The 27,291-nt window shown below is 47.7% G+C and overlaps 1 protein-coding gene across 3 annotated transcripts in view; it reads right to left on the reverse strand.

The window, feature by feature from the left end:
- Positions 1 to 27,291, reverse strand: part of RALGAPA2 (Ral GTPase activating protein catalytic subunit alpha 2) — a 94,342-nt gene that overhangs the window by 9,763 nt on the left and 57,288 nt on the right. For all 3 annotated transcript variants that reach the window (XM_063152681.1, XM_063152679.1, XM_063152682.1), the window contains 2 exons: positions 25,622 to 25,749; positions 1,151 to 1,272 (listed from right to left, as the gene is read on the reverse strand). In XM_063152681.1, coding sequence (XP_063008751.1) covers positions 1,151 to 1,272; positions 25,622 to 25,749 — 250 coding nt within the window. The remainder of the gene's footprint in view (positions 1 to 1,150; positions 1,273 to 25,621; positions 25,750 to 27,291) is intronic.

Here is a 27,291-nt window from a genome sequence, read left to right on the forward strand (position 1 = left end):
CAAAGCTCCAAGCACGCCAGGATTGGAGCCAGCAACGCCAGACAATGCTGCACGGCTGGTTTTATTCCTAAGTGATTAATGTGAGCAAATTTAATTTCTTCCTTCAGTGTTTCAGTTTAGATGGAAGATATCTGCTAACAAGTCAGGCTAAAGAGAAATAGAGCAGATGTCCTGCAACGTTTATACAGGTTGGAAATAATCTATTCAGCAATCCAAAAGAGAAGCAGGGAATGAGGAGAAAGTGCCAGTGTCACCCTAGCAGTGTCAACGACAGATTAAGGAATCTTTGTTAGAGAGTCCAGCACATGGTGTCCAGATACATGCTGGATGCTGGAAAAAAACACATTATGAAGGCACTAGAAATGTGCATTTCAGAGCCAAAGCTCCCTTTCAGGAGAGGTTCACTTAATCAAACCAGCCGGACAGCGACAGTGACTGCACACTAACCTGACCCTCCACAAGGCACACGAGGAGTAAATTCCGCGAGTTGGGCACACTGCTGTCACCTCTCAGCAGGCAGATGACTGATGAGCACCGATGTGCATGCGCACACACACACACACACACACAGAGACACCACACAGCCCCTCACACCCACACCCCATCACAAACCCTGCTGCAGAGGCTCCAGGCCAGGTGCTGCAGGGCAGCCCGCAGCGCACTCCGTGCCTGCATCCCGCGCGCCGCCGCGATTCCCCAACAGCACCGATCCTGCGCTTCTTGTGCATTAATCCCTGACCCTGGTAGCTCAGCAGCATAATCCCCATTTAGCATTAACAGCAGCTTCCCCTGCGAGGAACTATTTCTGATAAGTGAGCCCCGATTCAGGCCTCACTTTTGAACAACATATTCCCAGCTCAGCAAGAACCTGGAGTCCTGAATGAGCCCGAGCCCATCACTGTGAGAAAGTTCATTAACCTTGCTGGAGTTGGAGGTTAACAGGATAGCTGAAGAAAGGAGCAGTGTGAATAGCTCTGATGCAAAACAAATTAAAATGAATGTCATCATTCCTTTTGATATTCATTAGTTGATTCAGGGGAAGAATAGTCGTCTTAAATTTGCAAGCATTTATCTACAAAAAACAGGTGTACATCTGCTGCTCAAGTGCTTCTTTGGGCTACAGAGAAGAATAATAATGCACAGAACTCACCAGTTCCACCGAGGGAGTAGCTGGGAGAGGGAGAGAAGACCTGAGCGGCGAAATCCTCAAACGTCATCACTTCTTTATGGTTCTGGATGATGGCCTCGAGGTACAGAGCTCTCTCCTCGTAGCTGCAATGCCCCGTTAAGGAAAGGTGTGTGCAGAGCTCAAGGCTGTCCCATGGCATCCCTGAGCATCCCAGCCCCAGCCCCACATCCACACTGACCAGGCTGGAATGGGCAGGGAGCCAGACCAGAACTGCCCAGTGGTTCTGAATGGGAGCAACAAGCAGGGGATACATTCAGGGCTGGAAATTCAGGATAATACCTCTTGAGCTTCCTGACTGGGAGCTGCTGAGTACAGGAGCAAAGCCCCAGATCAAAACCCTCCATCATAGACAGGCTGTGGCACTATGGGAAGATCCTGGCACTCAATATTCCTGTTCCAATGACCAGAAAAGTAACTAGATTGGAGAAAAAATGCTACAGGACAGAGGGATAACACCCCCCTCCCTCCACATTCATTTGATCACTGGACTTCTTGGAAGAAATTAAGCACAATAAACCAATTCCAAAAGCGTGACGGTTGTATTTAGGGCAGGTGCTAGAAGGTGCAACCTTATGTATCCCAAATAAATGATGCACAGTGGACAAACCCAGCCCACAACTTGCATGCATTATGGCCTGAATAATGCAGACAACAAAGCGAGCTAACATCGAGACTATTGCCTTTTAATTAAAACTCGGCAACCTGGAACACACAGCATTCAAATGTGTAATCAAAAACCAGTCACCAATAAAACTTACAAGCGTAACAAGCTGAAGCAACTTTCCAGCTGTCTTAATAGGACCCCTGCTTGCGGCAGCCTTTCACAGCGGAGAAAGCAAATCTTCCCCTTTTGTGTGCAGCTTCTGTCTGCTCAGAAGGTGAATCATACACTTCCAATAACAGGATAACGCCTGGGACAAACCTACAATGGGCTGGAGAGCCTCATGTATGACTTTATGAATTAGGGCTCGCAGGAGCCAGGATGACATCTCATTCTCCGTTTCCTCAGTGAAAACAAAAGTTTTCAGCGCCTCATTGTGTTTCTGTTATGGGGAAATGCACTCGAGCTCCGCAAGGCTGTTCGGTGGGAGCAAAGGCCAAGCTGAATTTAGAAATTAGGAGCAGGAGAATAACACCAGTGACAACAGAATGCAGGTGAGGGTATTTAGAATTGAAAAGCATTACTAATTAATATTGAAGTGCCATTTGTGACTTGCAGTACATTAACAAAACCACTCTGAAACACTATTAAAAAAAAAATCAGAGAAAAGCAGTGCTTAAAACCAGGAGACAGTGGTCTAGTGTCGACCTCGAAGGGAATAAGCAAAGCACTTTCTCATTGCACGGCGAGTTCCTGCAGGCGTGGTGGCAACAAAGGGAAGAGAAAGAAAGGAAGAATTTTGCATTTAACGCTCGCAGAGGACGATTGATATGTGATAAATCTTCTTATAAACTTCCCGTGGAAGCCTAAAGAAAGAAAATCAATAGCCAGCATTTCAGCGTTTGCACCTGCTGACAGCGTTATTTGCTCAGTTTTCCTGCCTTGCCCGAAGCCGGGGAGAGAAGGCATTCCTGACAGCGCCAGCCCGCAGCGTGCGGGGCTGCCTCCCCTTTATGGGCTGAACTCCTGATGACTCTTGTTAATGAATAGGCTGCCAAACTTCCTCGGAGAGGAGGCACACGCCTGGGCCCAATTCTAAAGGGACTGATGGATGCCATTCACTCCTCATTATGGAGATGCTGATTCCTCGGCGCTGGGCTGTTGCCAGGGCCGTGCGGAGCCGCTGCTGCGGCCGGGCGGGCGCGGTCCGGGGGTGTCGGGCCCGTCTGGCAGCGGCCCCCGTGACACGGAGCTGGCACGTGCTGCCGCAACGGGAGCGGAGCCGGCCGTGACAAATCGCTGAAAGGGCTCGGCGACACCGGGGGACAGCGGCCACCTGAGCCTGCGGCCGGCCGGCAGCGCGCTCGATTCATCGCTCGGCCCCAGCCGGGGATGCTCCCAACCAGGAAACGGCTCTGCCTGATAATGCCCTGCTGGGTACAGAACGGCTCGGCACAGCTCGCATTGCTGCCTGCTTCAGATAAACGCTGCACGGAAACGCTGCCCAGGTTTGCTCTGCACCTGGTAAAATCCTATTGATGAGCTGGAGGATGCTGCTCGTATCCCACACAAAAGACTGGGAAAAACCGCCTGGACAAACAGCTGAGCAGCTACGGGAGAGGCAGCTGAGGAAGGACACTCCAAGGTGGGGAGAGCCCTGCAGATCCACCAGCGCTTTGGAGGCACGCAAGGAAGAGCCCAGCTCAGCACCTTCTCCTGCAGGCTGAAAAGGCAGAAGAGTGGGTGCAGACACCCCCAGTGCAGCGAGGCCTCTCCTGGCACCCCATTTCCACCCACCCACCTTGGCTTGGCACTCCCCCTGTGCCCTCCTGGGCTCCCTGGAGCAGCAGAGCACAGCAGCTTCTGCCATACGGGCAGCGAGCGGGATGCCCCTGCTTGTTTGTGCTCACAGCTTAATCAGAAGGGAGTTAAGTGACTGCAGCAAAGTGAAATTAAACTCCCTGCTATCTCTGCCTCAGTATACACGCACAGGGATTCATTAAAAAAAGAAAAAGTCAACTGAAATTTTACTGTAATTTAGGAATTTGAATGTGGAGGTATCATGAACAAGCTGTAAAAAAACCACCTCCATTCTGTAAAAAAGCATCACAAGGTTTCCTATTTATTGCCCTGTAGGACTGAGTCTATCCCGAAAATCTCTGGAGCAATACTTCTGTCAGGGCTGCCCTATAGAAACATGTTGTGCCTTCAGCCCAAGAGCCAACCACAAACTATCACTGAGTTACAAACATTCGAACCTCACTCTGAACCTCTTTAACCTGACCTTTGTGTCACAGCTCCCCTGCAAGCTCTGTCACCAAGGTGCCCTCAACACCAAGCAGGATTTAGATCAAGTGCCATACAAATACTGGTTTGATCAGCAACCCCTCAGCTCAAAGCAGAGCTGGGAGGGAGCCCCAAGTGCCGGCCTGGCTTTCCTAGAGCAGCCTGGGGCTGGAGCGCTGCAGGGAACACACAAATCCACGGCTGCAGCAGGCCTGGATGCGCAGGATGGGCTGTGAGCTTGAACCCTACCCCGGTGGAAAGCTGGACAGCTGGCTGCCCTGATTAACTAAGTCCCCCATTATCTGGGGGCTCGGGGCGTCCCCTGAGATCTGCAGATAAATGGAGTTATACCAGACCCTCAAAGAAGCTGATCAAAAGCTCCTCTTTTAATATGTACGGCAATTTGACCCACCCCTCCATGGCTTCATTATTTTACATTTTGCTTCTGCCAAGGCAAAACTCCAGAGCAAAATGTTTTAGATAGACACAAACAGGTTTGTTTTTTTTTTTTCATTTCATATGAAATAATGACATTGAGAGCCATGACAAGGTGTGAATTATTGATATATATTGACATATAAAACTGTGGGAGAGCAGCAATTTAGGTCCTATTTGAATACAGCAATCAAATCTCATTATTTGAATATTATGAGCTTCTAGTAGTGTTTTATCTGCATACCAATTATTTTAACATTTCAACCACACATTGAAGGCTGTTTGAAAAAAAAACCCCAACATATTAAAATGTAAACATCAGCTATTTGCAAAAAACCACATCTTATTGTAGCAGCAGGATGACCTGCAAAGTGAAACACACAGGACATCCTTCCAGATGGAGGATGCAAAGGAAGACACAAAAGGCAGAAGCTTTTGAAAATTCACTGGAGGGGCAGATACCAGCCACCACCAGCATCACTTCCAGGTTTAACCTCTACAACACAGAGCCAATTTCAGACATACAGTTTAAAACATAATGACCTTGAAAACCCTTCAAAGTCCTCAAAATCTGGGTTCTGCAGGTGACCTGAGCCATCCCAGGGCCAGGATCTTCCCACTGTTTCCCTCCCTACACACAAACACAACACTAAACCATACCAAACTGCCATGTTGAGAAACTCAAGCAGATCCTGAAAATACAGAACTTTTGCTTATTAACCTGAATTCCATGCTGACCTCAAGCAAAGCTCTCAGGGCCCCACTCCTGCTGATGGTAATGGCCAGCCCGTCCTGCCCCATGCTACTGTTTGAAAATAAAAACATTTTGGCAGCATTTATATACTGTCACCAATACATGGAAGGAACAGTGCACTCTGCTGAGACAGCGGGCAAGTAAAAGACAGGACTGCTAGTGGGTTTGTGCCCAGGCTGGGGAGAAATGCCTGGCTGCTCTCCATGCCCACAGGTTGTGCCAACACCACAGGGCACCAGTGCCATGACTGGCACCCAGGACACCGCCAGGGTCTACGGGAGCTGCAACGCCTGTTCCTGCGGCTCCAGAGGGACCCTAATGCGGCCTGCTGGCATGGACCTGCTGCAACTCCCATCTGCGACGTGCAGCCCACCCAGAGAAGGGCTTTTGGGGCATCAGGCCAGTGGAGAAGCTCAAAGTATAGAGGGAGACAGCTCTTTCCAGCCCATCGGACATCAAGGCTGGATATACATCAACAATGCCAATTCCTTCTTTATCCAATTAGAGACCTGCAGAAAATCTTTGAATTTACTGTTAAATGCAAGAAATATCTATTTCAGTTTCCTCCTGATTGTATCATGGTTCACAAAAAGGGTTTGCTCCTGACACTGCGACAGCGGTTTGTAAAAAACAAGAACATAAATGTTTGGGACTTACCAAAGCCAGGACCATGAAACTGAGGTTAGCAGAGATCTGTTGGCTGATGACCTTTCTGCACCTAATTGTCCTCCCCAGCTCTGAAGAGGATGGAGTTACTGTGCTTTTAAAATGTGGTATTAGGCAGTCTTGGTGTGAAATTCAATCTGCTTGATTGGGCTCGCCATCATTTACGGTCTAGTGACCACCACCGCCGCACGAATTTCACCGAGAACTTTTGGGGGAATTTTAGTAACGTATATCCCTCACTAAACAGGTGCAATCAAACTGTACCTGTCAGCCACCACAGACTTGTGTGCTTTTTATAAACCAAAGCATCTGAGATGGAAACTTTCCAGCGATGCCTGCCTTGCATCGGTCCATGTAACACACAAGATGTATGAGAGCAGAGGCTGTGTGACCGAGGGGGTTTGTGGGCCCCTGTCCCCATGGCCAGCCCCCATCACGGCCATCTGTCCCACTGCAGTCAGTGGAGCCAGGGCTCCCTTGGCGGAGCAGGGCCGGCCGGTGCCAGGGCTGCTGTTTCTCCTCCTTATCCAAAACGGGCAGATGATTCTCTGCTGCCAAAAGCAAGAGCTCATCCTCTCTGCAGCACAATTTTCTGCTGCTGTGCCACCAATCACGCTGACAGGCAGCCCTCTGTGCTGGGGGGGGGATGGCTGGAGCCCAGAACACCCTGGTGTGGAAGAGACATGACTGTCCCTGAGACCCACAGGCATAGAGAGGCCTGCAAATGGATTCCTCATTTGTGGAGTGTTTGTTTTCCCAGCGCCTCAGCATGATGCCCATAGCTCTGTCACCTTCCACCCCACAGTGGGACCTGGGTCCATCACAAAGATCACCAAAGAACCTTGGTGCTGACTGATGGAGGTGGGCCTCAGGTCTCAGGGAACCTGTGAGTGCTCCGAGTCACAGGGAGCATTTCCCAGCCTGCACGGTGTGAAACGGCGGCTCCCACGCAGACGGTCGCCAGTAATTGCTTTAAGGGGGAAACTGCAGCAAAACAACAACAGGAACACGTTTCACATGGGTTCAGAGCATCTCTGAGGAAATCAAGCAGTGTAACAGCAAAGCCATACTGAAGGTGCCCTGAGGCTAAAGGCTCCAGCACATGCTTGCCTGTGGGGAGCTCCATGCTGGCGCCTGGCTCCTGATGCTGCTGGGCAGTGCGGGGCCCAAGGTGTGCTGTGAGCACCTGTCTGGCAGAAGCACTCGCCTGCTGCTCTGGGATAGCAAGAATATGTGGCACATTAGTCATGCCAAGTGCTTCAGGGGAGAACCTTGCATTTATTATGAATAAGGCAGAAAAGAAGCTTTCATCTTAATTTCCAAGCACTCCTGCAGGCAGGGAGCCCTCGGGAGCAGACACACGTACCACGACAGACCAACTGCCCTACAGCAGGAGCAAAGGGACACCGGGTCACCCCCTGCTCCCATACCACTCTGTACTGTGACAGCACCAGAGCACATCCCTACCCAAAGCTCTGTAATTCTACCAGAGTCCTTGCCATGCTCTCCTCCCAGCTACAGCTGTGCTTGTACCTGCTCTGTTAAAAAAAAGCTGGGCCGGCACCTCATTCCCTTTATTAACTTTGTTCCCACTAAGCATGTTCCTCATGTGCTACAGAGGTGACAAACCACACACAACTGTGCCTAAAACATGGCAGTCTACATTTTGTATGGTGCAACCAGCCCTCTGCCCATCCAAGGTCCAGTCGGCCACTGCATTCCGTGCTTACCACTGTACTAACATGGCTTGGATGAAAATATTTCAATTACAATGGTGACATAAAGGCCTGTTAGCAGTTCAGAGCTGCAGGAGCCCTCACTGGTAACTCATTCTGCAGGGCACACAGATCTATCCACTGAGAGGCTGCTGATGAAAGAGTTCTGGATTGTGACACATGGGCACAAGGTTTTCCACCAGCAAATTAGTGGGGCATGATTCCCTACAAATATACTTTCTCTGGAAGTAGCCATATGGTTCCCTCCTCAATTCTGAGAGATAAAGGGACAGGAGTTGCCCAGGTCCAATTGAAAACCACCTTCCTAATGCCCCAGAGCAGTGATGCTGAGCTCCTCTCTCCTGAGGGCACTGGGGAGAGCAAGAAGCCATGCTAGGACCACAGCAAGCCATTCAGCCAGGATGCACACTAGCTCCACTGTGAAATCCAGGTAGAGCTCACAGGGATCCAGACAAACTCCAGATCCCAAGGTGGTGCAGCCAGGACAGCTGCGCAATGAGATTCTCCCACCATAAATGAAGAGGAGCTGCTGGCAGGGGATGCTGGGCCAGCTACACCTTCCTGTCCTATACCCAGACATGTAGGAAAGGCACAGACTTGCCCACAAGGTTTGTGAGTTTATTTTATGAATTATATCCGTTGATGAAAAAATGCTGTTGGTGTTCACTTATATATTAAAATTTTATAATAATTATTTTATATAATTATTTTTAAAATTATATAATTTAAAAGAAACCCAAAACAGAGGGTTATAAAGGTTTTTGCACTGGTGCTGTTATGCTATGGTCATTGCACATACACAAACACACAGACTTGCAGTGTCTCCAGTTTAACAGCCATTTATATTTAACATTCCTACATTTGTTGCCACTCCTCTCCCTAAACACAAGGATATTCTTGTCCAGAAGAGTTCACATGCCTCATGAGATCTGTTCCATAGTGCACCTGGAGACAAGGAACAGGTCAAGCTCCATCACAGCAGTACTCAGGTGAAAGTACAGTTGGGAATCTCCTGAGATAATGCCATACTCCAAACCATTCAGAACCTGAAGGTGCCAGCCTCTGGAATTCCCAGCTTTGAACCTAAATTGCCAGAGACAGGAGAAGGGGAGATAATGCCAGACTCTTTCTAAATGAGAATATGCCACAAAATTGTTTACATTCAGTCTAGAACAAAATTATCGGCACTGCCATTCATGGGATTCCCACCCCATGGAACAACTGCAGTGACACTAAGGTGGCTTTGTGTGCTCAGGAGACCAGCCTCACTGAGCTGCTGCTGAGCAGCACACTGATAGAGGGATTCCTGGAATTATATGGAATATCAATGCACATGCCAAATGAATTTGTTGCTAAAAGAAGCTCAACTAATTTAGTTTTAACTAAATCACAGCCTGTGGAACGACATCTCAGAAAGAGGCACCTCTGTGTCTTGGATATAACTGATTGACTGTCAAAGCTCACTCATTAAGGAACAAGTCTTTTCAATTTATAAATATATTTTATCACCTACTAAATGTTACCAAACCCTGTCAGTTTGATAAGGGTACGATGATCTGGCAGCTACAAGCAGAACAAAATACAATTACACAAAGTAATTTTGCCCCTTCTAGTTTATTACAGACCTTTTCATTATTTCTGTGTCTAGCACTAAATGGCTCAGTTTCAGGTCTATTATAGGTCTATATATTACATTTATTACAATCAGGGACAAGTAACTGGGGCTTATTATCACATCCATTATGAGTGACACCATTTGCAAGATGCTTAACACGAAACAGACTTGTTGCTGTGGTGAGACAAGCTGGGAAATTGCTCGATGTTAGAGGGTAGGAAGGAAGAACAAATCAGAGAAAGCCAAGCAAGAAACAGCAGGGATTTCCCAGTTTTAAACTAAAACCACTGTAAGGAGGATGGAGGTTTAAAATTATCACCTGAGACGTTTGTGGACATTCCAAAGCAGGGAATGAGCGTGGGCTGCCCTGAGCACAGGGCTGTGGGTGGCACAGAAACACCTCCCAGGGCTGACCAAGGGCTCCATTTTTAGTGTCCCTTTCCCTGCTGTACCTGTGTCCCACAGAGGGTTCCTCTGGCCACCCTGACCAGTGGCTGGTCACATCTATTATGAGCGACACCATTTGCAAGACACTTAACACAAAACAGACTTATTGCTGTGGTGATACAAGCTGGGAAATTGCTCGATGTAGGAAGAACAAATAAGAGAAAGCCAAGCAAGGAACAGCAGCGATTTCCCAACTATAAACTAAAACCAATATAAGGAGGATGGAATATGAAAATTATCACCTGATGCATTTGTGGATATTCCAAAGCAGGCTCTGAGCATGGGCTGCCCTGGGGATGGGGCTGTGGGTGGCACAGACAAGCACCTCCCAGGGCTGACCAAGGGCTCAGTCAGGGCTCCATTTTTAGTGTCCCTTTCCCTGCTGTACCTGTGTCCCCAGCAGGTCCCTCTGGCCACCCTGGGCACGCTGACCAGTGGCTGGCACTGCACAGCAACACCTGGTGCTGCCTCCAGCCAGGCCCTGCAGCAGCTGAAGCCAGAGCACCCTGCCAGGTGGCTGCACTTCAATGACACTGACTGTCATTGCAGGGTTAACAAGGAGCACGGGGAAATCTTTTATTCATATAACACAGAATGCCTTCTGTTGATCTTTGAATAATGTTGCTTAAAATCCATTAAATGAACATACCCTTCCAACAGACAGCCCACAACAGGTAGAGCAGCACGCACTCACTGCCGGCTGCCTCGGCCAAACAGCATCCCCAAAAGCAGATGATTAAGTCAGCATTTGAAATAACTTTTTTTTTTCCCCTGAAAGTGATCTCCCAGTAGGGAAACTGGATTCCACTCCTACAGCACAGCTCAGCCAGTGTGTATGCTGTGATGGCTCCCCATTTTCCCAGAGGAGTAATTAAAATTCTGGTGCATAATTATAAAATCTGCTTTTTTTAAACTTATGAGGTGGGATGTTTAAACTTATGAGAGTGGAGAGGGAGCAAAGTTGAAAATATAAGTGACTCCTTCACAAAAAGGCAACTCAGTGCATTGCTTTCACTGCTGTTAACTTCCTCTAAATGTTCTATTGTTTCTGAAAAAATTTTCCTATAAGTTTCTAGTAATTCAGATGGCCATGAAGTCTTAGCATTACAGTTAATTACAGAATAAGTTCCTGAGTGAGCAGTGCTATACACTATTAAACAACCAAGTTCTAAATCCAAGCACAAGAGAAATGATGGTGGAAGTGGAGAGAGGGCAGCCAGTGTGCTTGGCTGGCTGCACACCTGAGCTGCCAGCCTGCTTCAGCACCCAGGACTGGCCATGTTCAAACCAGCTCTGAAAAGGAGTGACAATGAGACCAGCAACCAGACTGTGGTATACAGGTACATATTGGATATACAGGTACATATTGGATACAGGTATTAACACACAGGGGAAGGGGAAAGGAAGTGCCAAACCCCAGAACAGTGCAAAAGAAAAACTCCTGACTATTGGAATAAATATGGCAGAAACAAGAAGTGACAAATCACAGGGCAGTCTCAAAGAAAAGTTCAGATGCTGCTGGAGCCCTTCCCAGCTGGGGGCATTCTGTGTATTCAGGTTAAAAGCTTCTGAAGAGCAGTGCAGGAGCAGAGCAGGCTGGGGCTGGGCCCTGCATGTCACCAAGTGAGATGTGCAATGGCCTGTGCCCATGTGAGACCCCCAGGTGCTCACAAGGTTGGGGATCACACAGGTACATCAGGGAAGAGCATCAGTGAGCAACAGTGCTGTGCAAGCACTGGGCTCTGCACTCCTGCATCCCCGAGGTGTCTGGGTTATGGAGCACCCACTTCCACCCCGATGAGATTACGGCCGGCTCGCAGAGCGGCAGCACTTTGTTAAAATGGACAATTAATCTGATTTGAGATGGCAAATGAGCGAGGCAGTGCCGCTGCACAGACAGCTGTGATGGGAGGGGGGGAATCCTGCAGGAAAGTCACCGGTCCCTGCAAGCCAGCGCAGGCAGGAGAGGTGGATGGCAACTGGTGACATGTGAGCTGCTCCAGTCATTTTTCCAAGGCTACCAAAAAGCTGCCCCGGAGCCCCCGGCGACAGGCACTCTGCTCCGCACAGCCCCTTCCATCTGCTTCCTGCCAGGCCCCTGTGACACGTCTCATTCTGCAGCCAGCACAGAGCCGCTCCTTTGTGAGGGCACCACAAATCACAGCACGGCCGACCCTTCCCCGGCACGTGCCTCCCAGCACCGTCTGCAGCTCCACACAGCTCAGAAAGGACCCTGGGGCAGCAGCCTGTGTGTGTGCCCAGCAGCTCCATCCTGCTGCCACCTGGGCACTGCCTCCACACAGAGCCAGCTCGAGCACAAACCTGGGAAGCTCATCACTGCCTCAGTGTTATCACTGCTGCTTCCAGCCAGTGCCCTTTAAGCTAAACTTCTGAAGCTCTGTGACATCCTTAACTGCTGAGTCATGTTGGGTATAAAAGGAGATTGTGAGGATCCCAGAGAGAAGGCTCGGAGCACAGGATGAATTTTTAATGAAGCATCAAAGTTGGTGGAAGAGGAGAAGGGGGGATAGGCAGGGACAGCGACCCAGGGAAGAAGCTACACAGCAGGAACACTGCATGCTGCTGTCAGGTTTTCCTGTATTCAAGTTTTATTCCAGGTTTTGTTTAACTTACTGTCTCAAATTTCACCCAGTTTGAAAAGAAAGGCTTTTATCATTCAAATACCAACTAATCCGTCTTTTGCTGGACACAACCAGCACTCACTCACTCCTGCCCAGTTACACACTGTCCCTTCCCATTCTTACATTCTGAGGAACTCAGGAAATCATTCCTTCCCAGTCAATTACAAAAGGAGAATTGGTTTCTTTTGGCATTAGAAAGGCAGTTCATAGCTGCTCATTCTCCACACACCTTTGTCACTATGACCGTCACCACTCACATCAGGCCCCCGCTACATCAGCTCAAGCTGGCCCTGTGAGCAGCCTGCAGGATTTCATCCATTAGCTGGAAAATGCCCATTGCAACCCAAGATGAGCCCATCCAAATAATTTCACTTGCCAAATAACTTTGGAAATACATGACAGCCTTGTCTTGGGTGTGATTTCAGAGCCTACAGTGGGCGCCTCTTGCACTGCCAAGCTTTCCAGTTTGGGCTTGCGGCGTGTGACTCGGTGTAACAGCAGGAACACTGGCACACAGAAGTGGGATATTGGATATTAAATATTTGGCTGTTTTGGCACCACCTCTCCTCGCTGCCTGCCCTGGTGTTTATCTGAGCAGGCACACTGCTATCTGATCCCTGGACAATGCCAGCAGACAGTCTCCCTGCAGATGCTGCTACCTTGCAAGGTTGGGCTCTGGGGCGTTCGAATCTGCCTCTCTGAGGCAGACACTGCTCTGCAGCCCGAAACAATGCCCAGCACTTCGCCATGAAAAGAGAGAAAGTGAACATTAGCACATCAAAGGCCCCTTTCTGAAAGAGGAAAAATTGCACGATGCACACTTTAATCTTTCTGACAATCTATGCATAGCCTGAGCTGAATTCTATTTTTCACACAAATGGGAATGCTCCATACGAGCACTTCTGTACCAACAGCAACAAGAACAGAGAAGCACGAGCTAGTACAGACTTTGAACTTTTAAAATATGGATTAACATGCAATAATATTTAACAGCTGATAGAACAACATCCCTCTTATCTCTCTTAATAAACCCAAATAACATCAAACATTTTAAAGGCAACCTAAAATAGCAGAAAGGCTGCTAAAATATTTTAATCTTTTTAATCTAAAAATAAAAATAAGTTTGTATTAAACAAAATACAGGCAATATTAAAATCTTAATGTAAATGCCTATTGTATAAAACCAGTTACCTGACAGAGAACAGCCTTAAGTGTAATTCCCTGAATTAGCACTTCCATTCCAGGGAATGCAATCCCTGCTTACAGATTTAAAAGAAAATATTGCTAAAATACAAATGCAGTATCTAAACTCATTCTGTTGCATTAAAGCAGAGATTTGTGCCTGTAGGTGTCCTTGCAGTGGGAACAACATCCATCAGCCCCGAGAAGTAAACACTGGGGACATCTCTGCACATCCAGAAAATCAGAGCACAGGCAACAGCAGGATCCCACCAGAGAGGGGCAAGAGGTCCCTGCTCTCATTCCTTCACCTGGATGCCCTGTTTGCTGCTCAAACCTCACCAAGATTGCCTGCACATTTTTTTCATCTGAAAATGTGTTAAACTGAGTGCAAATGCTTGTGGAGAGCAGGAGAGGGACTGCCCAGGAAGAACATCCCAGTTTTCTTCATGTAAACAGAAGTGCACCCCCTAAAATACCAGCTGTAATGGAGTGGTATGATTTACAAACACACCTTGGTAAATGCACATGCTGAATGGATTTGTTTCTGACTAAATATCAGCCAGAAGAAGAACATGTTGGAAAAGATTCAACAAGATCCCAGCCTTGGACTTGCAGAACATCAGCAATGGAGCAGAGGCAGCACAATGACTGAGCCCCACACATCTGACACTGCACACAAGCCAGCACATTTCCACACAAAACACCTGCACTTCCCAAAATGCTTGAGAGAGAAATCCATTTTTCTTGCAGATCTGCCAGTCACTTAAAACACTTCAGTCCTAAAAGGGAGCAGGGGAGCACACATGGATTTGCCAAGCAGACTGTTTGAAATGTGGGATCGGTGGTGAGATGAGGATCTGGCACACAGAAATACTGAAAGAGGCATTAAAAGTAGCTGTTCTGGAAATCTCTTCACAGAGAAGCCTGCCTGTGCCTTGGACACCCACCATGCCACAGACCAGCACACTGAATACCACAGAACCAGGGGCTCTCTGCACTTGTTTCACAAAAATTATCTGCAATTTACAGGGTTTGCATTGCTAAACATGGCCCCAGGCCCAAGACCTTTATTTCCCTTCATATTTTGCTTGTTCAGGATACAGCCTTGCTCAAAGCACTGGCTAAAACTCATACTGGGGGAGGAAAGAATGGCTGCACTGGACAGATGGTTGGCCTTTGGATGCTGAAAAGGGATTTTGAGGGAGTTGAGCAGTATGACTTAATTCTTGTCCTGAATATTGAAGGTAAACACAGATCAATCCAAATGAGGCAGAGCACAGCTACAGCCCTGCACTACAGTCCTGTGCATAAAAACCAGCAGCAGATCACAAACACAACAATGCACAAAACCCCCAACATTTTCTTTAAACTCCTGCCACTGGAAATGCTGCCTCTCCTGTCTGCTCAGAAAACAGAAATGGAATGAATTGTTTTAAAATGCAATGATTTATTCTCTGCACACAGATCACTGACTCAGCATTTACTGCACAGTCAGAATGCACAGAGGTGAAGCAGAGAAACTCTCAGAAGCTTGGCTCCTGCTGATTTCTCCCAGTCCTGGACCACAGTAATCTCTCTGACAACTCCAGGAGCAGTGCTGGATTCTGCTCCATCCTAAAAATCTCCTTGTAATGAATGCTACATAAAACTAGCAAAGCTGTCTCAGGCCTGATGCTCAAAATGTAACAAAAGGATGAAATATGAGGGCAGGAAAATCTGTGTCTGTAGGTATCACGTTTCTAATGTTCTTCCAGTAAGTACTACCATGAAAAATGAAACATTTGGTTTACTGATGTCTGTGTCTTCTCTTTAGCAATACAGCAGAAGATTCAAACCCGTTGGTTTGGGCAGTAAAGAACACTGGAGACCCTGTGAGGCATTTGTTTGCAAACTCCAGTTTCACAGATACTGTAATTGATGCACAAAGTGGGAACAGAAAGTAAAATCTCTCCACTTTGCTTTCCGAGATCCTGGGACTTTGTGTGTTGACTTTTGGGATTCCAAACTGCACGTTGCTGTGGCATTTGAAACAAACGGAAATGCTGGCATGCAAATCCTATTCAGCAACTTGAGAATACTGAGGGCTTTTACAAGGCAAAGAACACGTTAAAAGTTCATTAATTAACCAGTGCTTGGGAACAGATGGAATGGCTATCTGGGCTCTAATTACTGCAAGTTGGGACAGAGGTTCACAGACCTTAATGAGGTTCAATAAAATGAATGATTACACATCAATCACAATTAGAGAAACCTGTAAGATGAGCTGAATTATCATGGCAACAAGTCATAAAACACGGGAGCACAAAACCCAACAGGTTCTGCAAAAGCCTAGAAAGGAAAGGTTTCTGAATTCAAACAGTTCTCCTGGGATGGAACAATCCCTCTCTCCTGCCAGGCTTGGGGAGTTAACAACGAGGGTTGTGCTCTCCCTCGATCACTCAGCCTGGCACATGTGGGTGTAACTGCTGTTCCGACAACCTGAAACATTCAGATAATACAGACTTGTATTTAACAGTTAAGGACAGAAAAATCTTCTATTTCTTACCACCAGAGCTGCATGTGGGAAAAGGTGTTTTCAGAGCCTCACATTCCCCAGCTTTGAGAGAGGCTTGCAGTAGGGAGAGGAAGGTGGTGGGCTGGACACAGAGATTCAAAGTGCAGAGCCCTGTTCACTTATGATCTGGGGGCTGTCTGAGCATCAGCCTCAGGGCTTGTGCTCCAAAGTGCTCTGGGCCTCTGTGATCCTGCCTGCCCTGCCACACTGCCTGAAGGGTGCCACTCTGGCAAGCACAGTCCTCACAAGTCCCTTTCTATACCAAGAAGCCAGTCAGGGTCATAGGGATGGCACAAGTTCAGGAAAGAGCTTCCAGAAACGCAGGGAAAGGGCTGGGAGCTTGAGCTCTCTCCCTAAGCTGCAATGGATTCACTGTCACAGCACATTTTGGTGTCAAGGCTTTGCAGGACTGAGACACTGAGAAATAACTGAGAAATAACTGCTCCCCAAACAGCCCTTCAGGGGTTTCCAGCTGGAAGGTGTGCAGGGGAAGGCCAGTTTTACTTCAGGAAGCCAAAAACCATAGGCCAGCAAGGTGTTAGATAATCCACACTGTCTCACAGGTGAAAATCAGTCAGATGGAGGACCCTAAAGAGGTGCTATAAATCCAGCTCTCAGCACAAGTTACAGATACAGTTCTCCAAAAAATCAGCCCAGGCCAATTCAGAGAAGTACTAAACCCCAGAAAATTACCTGAGACTTTGTTTAACAGGAAATACTGTACATGCAGCACTAGATTGTTCTTAAGCATAAGTTTAAGAAATCATCAAAAGCCATCTGCTCCTGTTTATACAGTAGAACCTGACAGTTAAAAGCACTGGGAAATACACACAGAACTACAATGCTGAGGAGAAAAACCCAATAAATTGAATATACCAGCCAGAAAACCTGCTACAATAAGTAGCTTTCTCCTATTCCTCTCAGTTGATGTCACCATGTTCATGTCCCCAGTAACAGGATGGCTTTCAAAGCTTTTCAGATGCAGGTGGAGGGGAAGCCTTCCTTCTCAAAAGGACGATGTAGGATTATGGTGCTGCCCATCAAAGTATGTTTTATATAGCAGGCACAAAAATTTCTGTGCCTGCCTCATTTTGGTATCAGCTGCACAGAGCCAGTCAGGCTGGAAGGGAGTCAGATCTGTCTCACCTCCTCAAAGCATGGCCAGCACTCAACTCAGCCACTCATTTTCAATAACAGAGAAACGAAGTCATAACGAAAATACAAATCTAAGCCTAAAAATGTTTTTCCTGTTTAGAAAGTTATTCCTAAACTTTTCATTAAGTAATTTCAGCATGCATGGCTGATGAGAACCACACACTGAAATCAGGGTCTCTTCAAAAGAGAAGTTTGAAAAATAACACAAACCTGTACTGGTGATTGCATGTTTGTGTTACCACCAGTCCCTGGAGTGCTGGGAAGTACCCATGGAAATGCCCACACGTGGATCTGCTCTCCTGCAGCCTTTGAGCCTTCCCACCGCTGTTCCTGGGACAAGGGAACAGCCCTGCTGGATGGAAACTGCCTTTCCAAGGCCAGCACGTGGGCTTTGGCCTGGCTAGGACACAGTGCATCCCACCACAGGCCACCATGGAGCCCACCAGGAGCCCTCAAACCATTCCCTAGGAAAGACCCTTCCTAAATCCTGCCGGCAGGAGCCTTCACCGGCTGCAGCGCTGCCCGCGGGGGACCCTGTAACAAGTGGCTCCCGGGGAGCCTGAGCACCAAGCCCGGCCACCTCGGAGCCTGGCCACAGGTCCCTTTGTTCCTTTGTTCCGCCGGAGGGAGCGGAGCGGGCGCTTCCCGCACTCCTGCTTCCCGCACGCTTTTTGTCTCGGAGCCTTTTCATGACCTGTATAATTCTACAAAAAGCAACGAGGATCGGCTTCAGTTTGCCTCGAATTTCGCAGTTTAATTTGATGATTGCGCTGCAAGAACTGAGAGGCAGCCTTTTAATCTAAACGACTCGGGGTAATTTAACTTGATTTTATTAAAACATCGGAACGATCGCCATACGTTCCGCACAAAGGAATTAGACTGAGAGGTTAAGAATCAGCATCAGGGATACCAGCAGCTCCCTCTAGTTGGAAAGCGCATTATTATTGTCCCTGAAGAGCCAGTAAATAGCAAAGATCCCCAAATACTACAAACTGCTTACACAGAGCGGCTTGGGAACTTGTGCCGGAATACGTAATCCTTGTAGATCCACTGGGTACAGTGCTTGGATTCCCTCCTCTTAAATGAAAATAACCTTTTATTATCTATGGTGGCAATTTCAGATTATTTTTTTTAATACGTTAACTACCGAAAAATTTAAAAACCCCAGCATTTGACAACGAATCCACTTTGGAACAAAAAAACCTGCCGCACGTTATAGTGGCAATTTGCAAACCGGCTTTCACAGAAATTTAAAATACGTGTTAGAGCGTGCATATGCTTTAAATAAATATAGGGTTTCAGATATTGATCCAGAAGCCACCTCCTTACATTTCCATGGCTTTGAAACTAAAGAAGAGGCTTTTTAGCCTGAGGGGTTAAAAGTGTGGGTGTGGAAGTGGGCTTTTGTTGGAAAAATTAGCAATGCTATGAGTCATTGTGCATTAGCGGCAGAATAGTTTTGCATCTTGTATGAATCCAGACACCATATGCCATGCGAGGCCGGCCGGCGCTGCGGTGCCACGTGGGCATCCCCAGCGGAAAGGCTGTTGGAGCGCAGCGGCGGCCGCGCAGCGCGGCCAGCCCGGCCCGCCGGACATTGTCGGGAGCAGCAGGAACAGCTGGTAAGCCAGCAGAGCCCCGCTCGCCCGGCCCGCATGCTAATGAGCCGGCCCGGCCGCACAAAGCCCCGCTCGCCCGGGGGAGCGACCCCGGGGCCCGCGGGAGCCCTGCGAGGGCTCGGCCCGCGGCCCCGCCGCCCGCTCCGGCTGCGGCACCGACAGCGGCACCGCTCCTGCCAGCGCCCCTCGCTCAGCCCGGCCACAGAAACACAACTCTGCTTTTCACCGACCCGTCGGTGACAAAACCCGAGCGGGAATTCACAGTAAAGTTCCTGAAAGACACAATGGAGCTTTAGCTACGCGTATCCCTTCAAAGTTAATGGGGGGGGGGAAACGGCAAAAATTGCTTTGCAAAGACACAGAATGCGAAGCCCTCGCAAACCGGCAAGAACTACCACTACTACTTCATCCCATCTTGTTAGTAACCCAAATATACCAATTTTGCTTCAGTCAAAGAACCAAAGAATGAGCGCCTCTCATGAAACACAAATTGGAGGCTCTTTGTGTAACCCAGGAGAAAACACTGAGCGCCATGGTAGGACAGGTGTTTGCACCTCTGTGTACACCTTCTCGTGAAAGGGATATTTACTGCTCATAAACAAAGCCCTGTCCCGCACTGTGTGCCCCTGCAAGCTGCCTGCAAGGCACCCCCATCCAGGGCTCCTGGACAGGGCCTTGGCAGGGCACAATTACACCACCCAAACCACACCATTTCCAGCAAGATCAGAACTTCCCAGTCTCTGGCAGGGCTTAAAGAGGCATGGCTGTGTGGTTCAGGACCCTTGTTTGTAACCAGCACACACATACGAGTACACATGTCATTTAGAAATCCAACATTAACTTTGTTTTGTTGGGTTTTTCCCCCGGACACAGTGAACTCACTTTTCATTTAAAAACACATTACATTCTCAATGTCACTTAATTCCAGGTTTGTCTTTGGAACTCTCCATTATATCAGCCAGCAAAGAAGTGCCTCTACTACTGCTGGGGTTTATTCAGTGCTACTGAAGAGCACAGAAACTCCGTATCAGAATCAGCCTGGGACTTTCTCAACATCCCTCAGCAAACTTGGCAGCTCCCAGCCATGGGGGAGGATATGGCAGCTCCCAGCCATGTTATAGTGACAAAATAAAGTGCACCGTTGCCGTGCAGCCCCCCTGGCTGCTCCCTGCTCCCCCAGCAATGCGGGTACAAGCTGTGTGTCTAACAAGGGCCTGCCAGCAGGTTCAGGAATGGACACGAAACAGAAAATAGAGAAATGTGATCCCATTGTGTGTGCATAGTGCAGCAGCATGTGGAGTTTAGACCTGCAGAAGCATTTCATACTCTTTAGATATGCACCGAGGGGACGCAGTGGATTCTCTGTGAGTCCATGAAGAGCTCTATGAATGAGAGCTGAGGAGCCGCCTCCACAATCCCATGTAATGCCACCTAAAAGCTTTGCCTCGCATGACTTATTACAGGCTGGAGCAGATTAGAGGCATCGATCGCTGCCTGGAGAAGGTTCTGGCTGTGAGGAGGGAAGGCAGAGCGCACAGCCAGCCCGGCCATTGATCGGCTGCAGCAGGGGCCGTGCAGGATGAAGGGCAGGGCTGCCAGTGCCTGACCCCCCTCGGGTCTGGGCACCCGTGGCCAAGGGCAGGGAGAGGGACCTGCTGCTGCCCACAGACACTGGGCACTGACAGGCACTCCTGCCAGCCAGGGCTGGCCGCTCGCAGCACACCGTCAGGTGCCATGTCACATAAATTGTCACAGCTCCTGTGACACATGCTTTAGAATTTCATAGCCATTCCTATCAGCATCGATATAGCTGGAGGGCACCACTGCTTGGGATGAAATAAAGGGGACAAACTGTGAACCCTCTCTGAAAGGAGTAACAGGCTTTCCATCTCATTTCCCCGGCAGGATCAAACGCTGCCTTGTACCCACAGCAGAGCTCCAAATGCCAGTGCCACGAAACACACACTGAGAGGGACACAAAACGTGTCTGACACCACACGAGCCTCCAGAACATCTGACAGCCATTCACACAATTAAGTCCATCATAGCAAATACCTTTCTTTCACAGATAAAGCAGGTAAGCAGATTGGGCACTCTCTATTAAGTTAATCAGAAATTGACTTAAGCCAAGAAAGGGATTTAATTCAGAATTTGAAGCTGATGTTCTTTGCTTAATCTTCTTGGTTCCAGATATTAACACATCTAGGATATATTAGTATGTCAATATCTGGATGAGTTGTAATGAATTAAAGTTATGAATGTCTTTTTGTTATGTGTTTAGATGGAGTTTTGGCTTTACCCCAGTGAGCTGCTGGCTGGCACAGGTCAGCAGGCACACCACTGCCACTACAGTGGAGAAAACAGTGAGAGAGTTACTCATGTATCAAATTACTTCTCCAGGGTAAGGGCTGTGTTTTCCTCAGGTCCTCAAAAAGGAGTGCAGACTGCGAGCTGGGAAATGGTGACATCCAGTGCTCAGACATTACATAAGGAGCTCTCATCCCCACCATGCTAATTTGTGCCTGTCCTGATGCACAGACACCTCCAGAGCCCGATGTCACAGCAAAGTGGAGTGCAGGAGTCAACAGGCAGCATGAGATCAAACCCCTCTGCTGCCCATAAGAACAAACAACTCATCCCAAAACTGAGATTGTGCACAGAGATAATTTCATAATCAGTGCCTTAATAAACCCCAACAAGAACTAAGTCCCTATTTACCCATTCACAGGAAGTGCATGTAGTAGCTTGAATTGCTAAGAACATGAAGACTACCAGAAGTCACTGAAAAACACACACAGGGAAGAAGCCCACTGGCACTGGCACACAGGACACATTCCACTCTCCCCAGGGCAGATTACAAAGAGCTCCTCAAAGCTGAGGTAATGTTTCAGACACATTGAGGTATTTCCTAGTTTTCTCTAAATCCACTTAGCATCCCAGTCAGGAAGGACTGAGAGTACAAGAGTTATTTGAAATGGTGGAGGAAATAAAAAACCAAAGCTGTAAGATACTCAAAGTAACACTGAAACAATTTTTAAATTAAGCCAATTCAATCCAAGGAGAAAAGAAATGGCTCCATTTGGAAAGATAACCTGGGCAATGAGAACTGCATTTCCCTGGGCGTTCTAAGAGGAGCTTTTTGCTCAGACATCGCCACTTCCAAATCCCAGTGTCTTTCTGGAGACCAGGACTGAACTGTGGGCCAACCAAAAGGCCTGATACCTGCCAAACCAGCTACATTTTCATGTCTGAAGGCTGACAAGCACGTGAGCTTACGAACTGTCAGCTTAGACAGCAGCTGCCAATCAGACCTGTAATACTTCAATCCAAACCCTGTTTCCCCCCAGTATTTATCCTCAGATGAGAGCAGCTCCCAGAGAGGAGCTCTGCTGCAGCTGAGTGCCACGGCACTCCAGATCACACAAGTGTTCAGAAATCCTTCCCAGCACACAGCTTGTTTCACACAAGCTGGAAGAGCATTCAGAGATGCACTTTTACAGCCCCACTCCCACCAGGTTTTGAAAAATTCAGCATTGCTAGAAACAGAACAGACCCTTGCTTAGTTATGACAAGTAATTAATTGTTTGCAAGAGAGGTTGTTCCTTCCTTTCCCCAGCACATGCAAAAGAGACACGGATGCACTCAAAAACCTGCATAAATATATTCCTTTCAATACAACAATTATAGTAAGCTTAAATATTATTTATTGTTATTGTAAAATTTAAGTCATCTTATTTCTTATGATTTCTCTAAGTCCCAGTCACATTAAAAGTCAGACACTGCCTGAAAAAAGCAGCCTGGAGAGGCTGCTGGAGCACATTGCCTCATGCTCAGCAGTTACTCAAGGATGGCATCAGTCCCAATTAGCAGGGGCTGCAGCCACTCAGCCTCTCTGCTCCATGGCACCAAGGAGGAATAAAATGGGAGTTTGGAACATAAACTGATGCACAATCATTCCCGCCCATGGAAGCACTGCGGCAGCAGCAGAGACAGCACAGCTCCAAAGACAACTGAGCTGTGCACGCAGCACCCTGGGAGTGCCATCATGTGCCCTTCCATGGACACAAAGAACCTGTAGCCACAATGGCTCTAAACTGAAGTTTAAATATAGTTAATTGCTTTTAAACTAATCTCTTGCCCAACTGAATTCCTTAAAACCAAAAGCGTTACATAAATGTAAAAAAAGAGATTAAAAAATAATCTGATGTGGTCTGCTGTAGTTACCTTCCTAATTTTCAAAGAGATTTCCAACAGAAATGTGTATTTGGGCACGGCAGTGGAATTTGTGTCATCGTGACCAAGCGGCTGCGGGCAGCGCGATGCTCCCGCGGCTCTGCGGTCCCGGTCCCCATGGAAACCAGACTCCGATATTGTCCTCCGCTGGATGGAGCACCAAGTCGGGAGCCTTTTGTGCCTGATGAGATTTCTTCCACAACCTTCCAGCAACAGACCCTACAGCTTCCTCCTGACTCTTTCCTAATTGAGATGCAAATTAATCTCTGTGGCTGATTACACTTCCCTTACAGCCCCTGACAAGTGCAGCTGTAGCCGGAGTTTACAGACTTTCCAACAAGTGACTTCAGCTGTCACTGCTGGCAAGACGCTGCCCCGGCTTCCCAGCACCACCAGGGCAGAACAGGGATGACTCCCTGCAGGTACTTCACACTGCTCCACTGCTCCAGCACGGATGCAGCACCTCATGGAACCCACATGGACACCAGATGAAGTGCTTGTTCCGTTTGTGACCACACCAGAGTCCAAACAGCTTCAGCTACTGACCCTTAGCAGGGATGTTGCCTTTTACCATGACCCATGAGCCAAAGGGAAGCTGCAGATCCTCCTCAGCTCTGCCTCACTCCAGCCTGCAGCCCTCATTCCAACTGCAGGTATGACTGGTGTGTGCCAAACATCATCCCTCACTGTGCCAGGGACATTGCTTTCTATTTCTCCCTCTCACTGATATTTTTTGAGTTATTTCCATCTCCAGCCTGACCATGGCACTTCCATTTACTGTTTGCACTGCTGGGTCTGCTTGCCTCATGTCCTGCTCACAGCAGCTGGCACAGCAAACACCAGACCTGAGTCACTCACCCTTTGGGAGCTGCACTGGACAGGCCCAACACCACCTTTACACATCTACACAGACTCACATTCCAGCTGCTGGCTGTAGTGCATCTCAGAGTCTGCACTATCTGGGGAATGAATTACAGATAGCTTTCTCTCCTGCTCCAGTATGGCCCCAGAGGGACCTGCCCACCACATCCCTTTGTGCCATTTCAGGAGTTTCTCAATCCATTTCCATTTATCAGACAGACAAGTGGCGGTTGATTCACTATGGACAGCACAGGTGCAAAAGCAGACACAGAAAAAGGCGGAAAAGAACGTGGGGACAGATGCTGCCTCGGACCTGTGCAGAGCAGTGCCCTGTGCTGCAGGGTCTGTGCAGCTCTGTCCCCCCAGGGATGCACGGGGACCCTCGGGGACACCCCCTTGGACAGCAGGAGCACGGCCAGCTGGCGAGTGCTGCTCACTCACAAAATGCTCAGTGCCAAAACATGGGAGGACTCCAGCTGGGAGTGAGGGGATGAGACAGCTTCCTTCTTATAACTGCTGCTACTTATATCTATTTTAATACACTGTTACTTTACTATTAAATACTGAGAAACAGATTAAGATAAATTCTGCACAGCACAGTTTCAGGAATTTGTTAGATTTCTCTCAAGAAACAGAAAAAAACAGAGCGAGCCTTGACTCACCTGTCAGGCATTGCCACAGTCTGCACAACCACCACCATTTGCTTTACAATGAGTAAACAATTAGTTATTAACACAAATCTATTTAACTGCAATGATACTTTTAATTTCTGATGACTTTTGCAACACATACTGGATAAATTTATTTTAGTTTAATTTTTTAAAACAAAACCCTAGCAAGTACTTTGAGGATATTCCATGTTTAAAAAATAGGCATCTTAAACTTAAGGTTCTTTCAAAGATCAAAACATTTCACAAACTCTCAAAGTCATGTGATTAGAAAAATACTCAAATCAAATGCTCCCCAGAGAAAGCAAAGTGCAGTGAGTGTTTGTCCTGAGGTAAGTGATGTGATTAGCAAAACAAACTATGAAATCTATGATGGCATTAGGAGAAGACCCCAGCATGGGTGAACACTGTGGGTCTGAGTAGCACCCAAGAACCACAGTCTGTGTCACAACTCCTGTCCCAGAGAAGCACATCTCCAGCTGCCTTCCAGCCACTGGTGGAAAACAGGTTCTGAAAATGCCCAAACACGGGCGTGACTGGAAAGAAACAGGAATTTGGGACCTGAAACATCTGTATCTGAGGACAAATCCCATCTGCCTTATTAATGTAATGAGTCCAAGTAAAGTTAATTGGATAGGATAAGAACATGGCTGAGCTCTGGCTACCAGCCTGACATACACAGTCCACAACTTCTATCAGTGTGAAAGCAACCTTTCCTCACAGATCAAAGCCCAAGCCCACCAGCAGCGAGGTGGAAGCTGCTGGTGAGACTCCAATGCTGCTACCATTCCACTTTGAAAACACCGGATGGCACCTGCGTGTGAGCCACTGAGAACATCCAGCTGGCATGCAAAGAAAGCTCTGACCTTTCCCAATGAAATCAAACAGGAGGATTTTCATCCCAGCCTACCTCTCTGCAGGATGATGCTCCAAGTGAGAACCCTACCAAGGGCAGCCTTGCCCTGTGGAAAAGGATACAAGCTCTGGTAGAGTGGGATGAGGGACTTGACGGCTCTGCTGGCGTTGATGCACGTGGCACAGATCAGGCTGGGCAGCAGCTTCGCCGTCACGATGGCGCCGTCGAAGAGGGGACCAAAGAACGGCACCTGGGCGCCCAAAAGAGAAAAGCAGGATTCAGAACCACTGCAGGAGACTGGTACAACATTTTGCTACAAAAACAGTGTGACCACATTGTTTCTCACACTGAGACTTGCAGTGTGACATTCGTCTCCCAAGCTGGTGAGTGTTTAAATTCCCCATGACTGCCCTCAGCACACCACACAGACACACACAGGACTCAGAACATTCTGCTGGGTAAGCACAGGCTTGCTACACGTAGAAACTGGGGCCATCTATGAATTTGCAATCAATATGCCTTTGGCAGTGAATATCAGGAGCTGTTTTCCATCTGGGATCCCAACAGGAGACCCTGATTCACTGGCTGACTTCAGCATTGGCAGGAGGATTTGCAAAGACGTATTTACTTCAGATAATCCTCTATAAACTCCTTCCATGGACTTCATAGAAGAGAAAGAAACCTTGAGCTGGTCCAAGATCAGGCGTGTGGAAGGCAGAGGCGATGGCAGAGCAGGGGCTCTGCTCTGAGCAGGGTGGGGACAGGCACAAACGGGCCCAGTGGGTCAAGGTGCCCAAATGCTGCTCCTTCAGGGCCACCTCCACAGGAAACCCCTGTGTGACATCCTCTGGTGACCTGAGGCTGTGCAGATAAAGACAACACTACAAACAAGAGATGCTTTCTAAAAATAACCTTCTCCACAACTGCAGACACAAAACAGACCTGAGCCTGCCCAACCCAGAAAATTTTGATGTTTAAATGCACAACTTTCAGTACTTGCAATACTCAAATTCATTTCCCTCTCAGAGACTCAAAATGATAAAAACAACCCCCCAACTAAAGCCCTAGACAGAAGCCAGCAACAATTATCAATATTTAAGCTACGGATTTTTTCCATCTGTACAGAGGCTTATCACATAAATAAATACCCTCTATTATTCTTCTCCAACTGCTTGTGGGTGACTGTGACAGTCATTCAATAAATGGACAAAGGGAATAATATAAATCCCCTGCATCTAGGGAATTCCTCTAATTAGAAGTGGCAATGAATTACAGAAGAAATTTTGGTTTAATGTAACATCTGGAAATGACAGCTGTCTCTGCGCACACTTATTCTGTCATTCCTTTACTTCAAATAATTACCCACCCCCAATAAAACAGAAAAGTGTAAAATGTTTCCATAGTGGTTTTGCCTTCTTTTCATTTTTTTTTTTTTAATTTACTGCTGGCATGACTATCCAGGCAGTTGGAAGGAAAGGGGACAGAGGAAAATCAATGCCACCAAAATGATAACATTATGGGGCATCAAGTTTTGTCTCTCTAGGCAGTAATGTTTTTAAGTGAAATTTTTATCCCATGCACTGTCTAGAAGCACTGACAGCAAGAGAAAAGAATGCAAAAGTACAGATAAGGAGGTTAAGTACATACTAGTATGGAAGTGATAGCACCACACAAATACCAGATATGTAAAGTCAGATCAGCAGATGCTACTGGAGCAGGGAAATTCCCTGCTGGGCTTTTTGGACAAGTAGGTTTTGCTTACAGCACTTGCATTCACGGTTTAACACTCACC

The sequence above is a fragment of the Melospiza melodia genome, chromosome 3 (assembly GCF_035770615.1).
Source record: "Melospiza melodia melodia isolate bMelMel2 chromosome 3, bMelMel2.pri, whole genome shotgun sequence".
Classification (NCBI taxonomy): domain Eukaryota; kingdom Metazoa; phylum Chordata; class Aves; order Passeriformes; family Passerellidae; genus Melospiza; species Melospiza melodia.